The 6,607-nt window shown below is 63.6% G+C and overlaps 1 protein-coding gene across 6 annotated transcripts in view; it reads right to left on the bottom strand.

The window, feature by feature from the left end:
* Positions 1–738: 738 nt before the first annotated feature.
* The window catches only part of PPP6R2 (protein phosphatase 6 regulatory subunit 2), a 62,684-nt gene continuing 56,815 nt past the window's right edge, over positions 739–6,607 (bottom strand). Inside the window, exons 14-25 of one of the 6 annotated variants that reach the window (XM_074326657.1) lie at positions 6,226–6,311; positions 6,020–6,100; positions 5,613–5,710; positions 4,872–4,929; positions 4,649–4,773; positions 4,418–4,560; positions 3,956–4,115; positions 3,785–3,873; positions 3,175–3,337; positions 2,123–2,173; positions 1,546–1,815; positions 739–1,461 (exon numbers count right to left, since the gene is read on the bottom strand). In XM_074326657.1, coding sequence (XP_074182758.1) covers positions 1,410–1,461; positions 1,546–1,815; positions 2,123–2,173; positions 3,175–3,337; positions 3,785–3,873; positions 3,956–4,115; positions 4,418–4,560; positions 4,649–4,773; positions 4,872–4,929; positions 5,613–5,710; positions 6,020–6,100; positions 6,226–6,311 — 1,376 coding nt within the window. In that variant the 3' untranslated portion in view covers positions 739–1,409. The remainder of the gene's footprint in view (positions 1,462–1,545; positions 1,816–2,122; positions 2,174–3,174; positions 3,338–3,784; positions 3,874–3,955; positions 4,116–4,417; positions 4,561–4,648; positions 4,774–4,871; positions 4,930–5,612; positions 5,711–6,019; positions 6,101–6,225; positions 6,312–6,607) is intronic. The other 5 variants (XM_074326659.1, XM_074326658.1, XM_074326660.1 and 2 more) reach the window with 5 other exon arrangements.

Raw genomic sequence — 6,607 nt, 5'->3', positions numbered from 1 at the left:
CTCTGAACACTGCCCATCCCCTTCCTCGGTGTCTCCGGTGTCACTGGTTCCTTGCTGCTCCTTTCCCATTCAAACATGAGTCCTGCCAGGCCCACGGCTGGTAGCAGGTGAGGTGTGGGGGAATGGGTATGGGTATCAAATAGGCTGAGACCATCCCAGAGTGGCTGGGTGGTGGCCACTGGTTCCTGGTCAGTGGGGCTGGTGGTGTGGGGAGCCCAGCCAGCAGTGGCCCGTCAGGTGGGAGGTGAGCAGTAGGTGGACACAAGTGCAGGTGTGGGGAGGACCCACGGGTGGCCTTGACTGGGCCATGAAGAAGGTACCCAGGTCCTGCCAAGGCCACATGGACGGCAGTCAGACCGAGGTTTCCAACACCCACAAAACCCATAGGCTGGGGGTCCCGGGCCTGTGATGTCATATGGGGTGGCCATGGGGCTGTTCCCATGGAGGGGATGTGGGGAGATCAGTAGTCACCAAAGCGGGGGCCACAGGGTGCTCGGTGCAGGCCCAGGGCTGCCTGGGAGAGACAGTCACTGCGGGGAGACCCTCCTCCCACCTCAGTGCCCTCCAGCTGCCCCTCTCGTCTGGCCAGCGAGGATGGGTGGCCCTCTGGGGACAGCACTGGCTCCAGTTTTGACTCACAAGTTCCAGGTAGGGCTTGTTTTGTGTAGCATCAGCTGCGACCCAGGACAGGCCTAGGGCAGTAGAGACCCCCACGGCTGAGTGTCACAATACGCAGGCTTGTCAGTAAGAATAACTTTATTAGGAGTTGGGGTTTGGGGTGCCCTGTCAGATCATCAGAACATTAGAAATGGACTCAACATCAAACAATCCTGCGGGCCCTCGAGGAGGATGCGGCCCTGCCCCCAGGCGCAGTCCCCACCCTCCCAGCACCCCATCCTGCACGCCCACAGCCAGCCCCTGCCAGGAGCCTCAAACACCCGGGTGCGAGGGCTTGTTTAAGGCAGTCACACTTTGCAGCCAGGCTCAAGGCCAGCTCCGAGGGCCACTGGGCAGCTAAGACCCCGTCTAGCCAGCCCAGCTCCAGACACACATTTGTCCCCAGAGCCAGCAGACCCAAAGTGCAAACATGGGGCTCTTTCTGCGTTTGTTTAAAAAAATCGCTAAAAACTGAGGCTGGGAGCCTGTGGCATCTGCACCCATCATGCCCTCAGTCGTCGTGGCATCTCGGGGTCACGGCCCTGCTCTGGCAGGCCGCGTGCACCTCTGAGGCCTTACTGCTGTGCGTGGGGTCGGGCAGGAGCGATGCGAGCTGGGCCAGCTGACTGGTTCCAACTGCCAGCTTTGCCAATGCAGCATTTATTTTAAAATTAAATTAAATTAAAAAAGACAAATTGCATCACCAGGTAGTTTTTCCATTAAGGGCACGCCATGGCTGGGCGGCAGCAGCTTCACACGGGGCCATTGGAGGCGGTTCCTGCAGGTGGTGGCTCGTCCACAGTCCTGCAGGGAGAGGGCTGGGAGGGTTATTGCAGCTCAGGGCCCAAGTGCCCATTCAGTCCCCTTTCCCCAGCCTGCCCTGCTCACCTGTCCTTTGTCCCTGTCCCCGGGGCAGCCACTGTAGAGACGGCAGGGCTGGTTGGGGTTGGGGTGGCTGGGGCTGTGGTGGTGACGGCCACCACGGGTGTTGAGGTCACTGACACCACCAACACAGACACTGCTGGAGTGGCTGGGGCAGGACTGGCCTTGTTCAGTGCTGTGGTGGCTGCCTCGTGGGGGACAGCCATGGGCAGGGCGGAGGTGGCTTCTGCAGGTGGAGAGGCGGGGTCTGGTGGTGCGCTGGCAGCGTGCGGGGCCCTGTGTGGCAGGCGTGGGCTTGGTTACCTGGGCCACCCCCAGGGCAACACACCCCAAGTTCTAAACATGCCAGAGACAACCTGCCTGTCATCCTGAGCCTGCTGCACCATGAGTGCAGCCCCTCGTCCTAGAAGGCACTCCCTCCGGTGCTGCCTGCAGCCCTCGCTACAGCCCACGGGCCCTGTATGCCCAGACGCCCCCTCCCACAGCCAGAAAGGGCCAGGGCAGGTTGGCAGTGGCCTTGAGACACTGCCCCTCTCGCTGCAGTCCAGGAGGGCGCACCCACAGCTCCTGGCCTGGTCCACACCTGCTTCCACTGCGTGATGTCAACTCCAGCCTTACAAGGACCCCTGGGAGCCTGCAAAGGCAAGGTCAGGAGGAAGGGTCCTGTGGGGCCGTGTGGGGGTCAGTGCAACTGAGAAACAGGCCACATGAGAGCCTGGAGATGACTGACTCGCAAAGGCGCAAGGCCCATGTCAGCCAGAGTGGGCAGGGCCAGGACTGTGCAGACAGACAGCTGCTTTCACAGCAGGCTTTCTGGCCGTGGGGGGTGTGGAGGGTGGGCGTTAGGACAAGGTCTGGAAAATTTTAGTGACTCTAAACTTGAGGAAGGAAGCTGCCTCGGGAACCCCAGGTGCCCTGATGCCCCCCCGCCTGGCCCAGGCTTTTCATTCTGGCTACGTGTCCCACCTACATGCCGTGCCCTTGCTGCAAACCCCAGCGCCATGTTGTCTGGGGTCCTGGTGGGCCAGAGCTGGCCCCCCACCAATAAGATGCACGGAGCTCCAAAGCCTCCAGGGATGGGAGTGGGCAGGACCTCGCCAGGTGCCAGCCTGCCCCACTTGTGGGGGAAGACCCGCCTCACGTACTCCCTGTTCCCGCCTGGTGGGGGTCCCGCCTGGGACCTCCCTCCTCACCCCTTAGAGCCTCAGCTCCAGCCCACCTGCCACCCGTTCCCTAGTCCTCCCCCCCCACCGCCAGCCAGCCAGGATTCCAAAGGCCTGGACCTTCCTGGCGGGGAGTGTGGGGAGGGACACCCCCAGAGTTCAGATGCCCCCAGCGAAGTTCTAACACACCCTATCCTACTGTCCGAGTGGGACGGGCCTCCCAAGGTGTCTGGTTTAGGTGGACACGTGGCGGGGACTTGGCACACACCAGACAGGACAGAGGCCAAGCCGCCACCACCACCACCAGGGACAAGCGGCAGGCCTGGCATCCTGTCCACGGAGGCCTGTGGGTGTGCTGTCTCAAAAACCATCCCAGCGAGGGCACCCCCTCCACAGAGCCTGCCTCTGGGGTCACGGGGCAGTGGTGTCCGCCTGTTCCCAGGCAAGCGCAGTGCTGGGGACCCCTGTGCACCTGGGGACAGATGTGGGCAGTGGGGGGGTCTCCCGGCCGGGACCCATACTGACAGCCTCTGAGGTGACAGCCACCTTCTGCTTGTCCTCGTCTCTGTCGGAAGCCACCAGAGAGGCATTCCTGGACACACACACGTTCCAGGCACACGGGGAGGCAGGGCCAACTGCAAGACAGGGACCCAGTGACCGGTGAGGGCGGTGGGGCTGCCAAATTCGTGTGGCATGCAAGAATATCAAGCTGCATAACTGGGACAGAACCTGTCCCACATACTGTCTGGGGCTGTCCACGTGAAGGGACTGTTCTCCCCCTGCAGGGAGGGCCCCCACTCAGCCTGGTGGCTTCTAAGTCCCACCCCTCCCTTGTGGACCTGACGCCCTGGCAGCTTCCAAGTCTGTGCAGTGGGGCTCTGGGCCAAAGGCTCTGAACAGACGCACAAGGCCACGGAGATAGCACAGCACACACGTGTGACCGCACCAACCAAGGGCCAGGACACCGCTGGGTCGGGAAGGACCTCTGCCCACCAGGGTGCTGGGGTTCTGCAGGACTGTCAGACCCCACTCCAAGGGCCACCCGGGGGTCCTGCCCTGCTCTCGGAGCTGCGCCTACTCACGGGTTTTCTCTGGGCCCTGGTTCCGGCCGTCCTGGGCATCGCCGAGGCCTGTGTCCACTGGGGAGCTGCACCTGGGTCCCGACTCAGAGCTGCGGACGAGGATGAGCCTGAGCCGCTGCCCGGGACACACGGCCCATGGCGGACAGGGTCGCCGCCCAGCCAGCCCCTTACCAGCAGAAAGGCTGGAAGTCGGTAAACTTGGCCCAGCCCTTCTCCTCCAGAGCCGAGGTGCTGGGGGCGCTGGCCGCCCACACACTGGAACCCACATCCATCGCCACTCCGGGGGCTGAAGCCGTAGGGCTCACCGGCTCATCAAACACTGTCCATGTGCCTGCCAGGGGGAGACGCCAGGCCCAGCTGACACCGAGGCCCCACAGAGGCAGTGCAGGCGCCGGTGGATGGTGTGGCTGAGGGGATGTCAGGACTGAGCCAAAGCACCTGCCACCAACCCCGTATCCTTGCATTTGGGGTCACAGGAAAGCCATCACTTTCAGGGCCATGTGCTCAAAAGTGTGCAGACAGGTCAGTGGGCATCAGGCCTATGGGAGCCCCTGCCACTCACAGGCCAGGTCACCAAATGCCCCATCACCCGTGTCCCCTGCACAGCCTGGAAACTGCCCCCCAAGCATCTACCTTCTGAGCCACTGTCCATGCGGGGAACTTCCTTCTGGGCAGCAGCTGGAGAGGCCCCCACCCGAGCCGCACCCGTGTCTGCTTCCTCCCCGTCCCGGCCTCCACGTGCCAGGCCATTCTCTGAGGCATGAGGGCCCCCAAACCTGGGGAGAGGCAGTCAGAGCAGGGGCGTCACAGCACCCGGGGACCCACTCCCTGGGGAAGCTCTGGGAGGACGGGCGGGCCACACACCTGGCTCTGGCCGTCACCCGGGCGGCACAGCGCGTCTCCTTGTCCTCCCAGATGTCATCGTCCTCGTCGTCGTCAAAGGGCTGGATGTGGTCCCCACAGCAGGCCTCAAACAGAGCCGCGCTGGGCTGCGACAGCGCCCGCCTGTCCCTCACTGCCCCCACGGAGAACCCCCGCTGGCCCCCCCCACCCTGCCCCGTCCACCAAGCACCGAGCGGGGACTCACGCTGTCCTCATCGGCGTCGATGTTGAAGTTTATCTCTGTGATCCTGTCAAACGGGGCACTGAAATGACAGCCAACGCTCAGCACCTGGCCCTTGGGCTTGTCCCCTTAGGGGATACCACCTCACCAGGGACACGGTGTCCCTGACACACCAAGAGTGGCTGGGCTGGGGGTCCTGGGGAGGGATGGGGGAGATGACGCCACATGGGGACCTGGGGGTCTGCAGTCCTGAGCAGGTGATGGCTCGTGGCCAGTGCAGAACTGGATGTCACCTGGCAGCAATGGGCAGCAAGGGCGTGGGGGGGGCTGGGATGGCAGTGACGGCCCCCAAGCCCGGCCCCGTTCACGCTCACTTGTTCTCTGCACCTGTGGATGGAGAACCCAGGGCTGGCCCCACCCAGCTGCTCTGTCTGGTCTGTGCGGTGACAACCTGCTCCCCTGAGGACGTCTGAGGAGGAGCCTTGAGGCCGTGCTCTGCCCACTCGCCCACAGCGGCTCTGCCGGGCGGGCTGACACTTGGCTTTCAGCTGAGGAAATGGTGTGATGGCCTCTAGGGCCAGGACCTGGTCACACTGAGTGGAACGCAACTCCTACCCAAAGGGACCGCGAACGGGGGGGATTGTGCGTCGGTGAAGGCTCCAGTCGGGGTCATGGCATGGGTCGGGGCGCCTGCTGGAGAAGGGCTGGGGGCAGACAGCGAGGTCGCAGAGAAGGTGTCGCAACCCAGGTGTCCTGTGGGCTCACTTGACACTGTCGTCCTGGTCTGCAAACTCCTCGTCATTAAAGCCAAACTGGTCCACGAAGGTGGCCGTCATCTGCTGGACCTGGTACTCAGAGAAAGCCTGGGGGAAACGGCGTCACAGGGCAAGGCTCAGCCTCCAAGAGCCCCCCAATCCTGCCCACTCGGGGTGCATGTTCATGTGTGGCTGGTCACATCTCAACAGCCCCGTTTAATGTTTAATTCACCCACTGTGTCCAGGGGTCCCCTCAGTATAAGTGACCCTGGGGGTCTGCCCCTCACGAAAGGGTGCGTGGGTGGGGCCTAGTTCCCAGGCAGCGTGGTGACGCCCCGGGCGTAGGACCCCTAGAAGCCTCAGAGCGGCCCAGAGCGCGGGGAAGGGTCTGGTGGGTGCTGAGCTGGCCACACGCACCTGCTGCAGGGACAGCTCGTTAGGGAAAGCGCCCTCCATGTCCTCATCGTCACTCGAGGGGTGGAGGTGGTGGGTGCTTACCTGAAACAGCAGTGGGTGGACATGAGCCCCACACCCGAGGGCTCCTGACGAGCCGGGCAGAACTGAGGGCCTCAGGGCTCTGAAGCCTGGACACCCAGCCACAGGCTGCATGGCCTGGCGCTCACCAGGTCCACGGCATTTCTGCGGTTGGTCTCCGTCAGCGTCTCCTCCACGAAGCTCTCCCAGCGCCCGCGGCAGTCTGCAGGGAGCCCTGCAGGGAGTGGGAGCCTGGTCACCAAAGAGGGTGGGACAAGTGCCACGGTGGAGGTCCAGGAGGGCCCTGAGGTGACATCTGGGGTGGCTGCGGGGGGGGGGGGGAAGGGAGGCCGAGGCCCCTGCCCTGGGCCCACCCCAGACTCTCAGGGCTTGTGGCCCCCACACGGCGTGACCGTCTCCTCACACACTCTCCCCTGTGCAAACACTGTCCATGAGCACATGGCCATCTTCCTCCTGCCCAACTGTCCCAAAGCCCCACACGTCCGTGCCACGAAGCTGGCGTGACCAAGG

Source organism: Rhinolophus sinicus, linkage group LG02 (assembly GCF_036562045.2).
Source record: "Rhinolophus sinicus isolate RSC01 linkage group LG02, ASM3656204v1, whole genome shotgun sequence".
NCBI lineage: Eukaryota > Metazoa > Chordata > Mammalia > Chiroptera > Rhinolophidae > Rhinolophus > Rhinolophus sinicus.
Note: the sequence above shows the minus strand (reverse complement) of the source record. Positions and strands in the feature narration are given on the sequence as shown.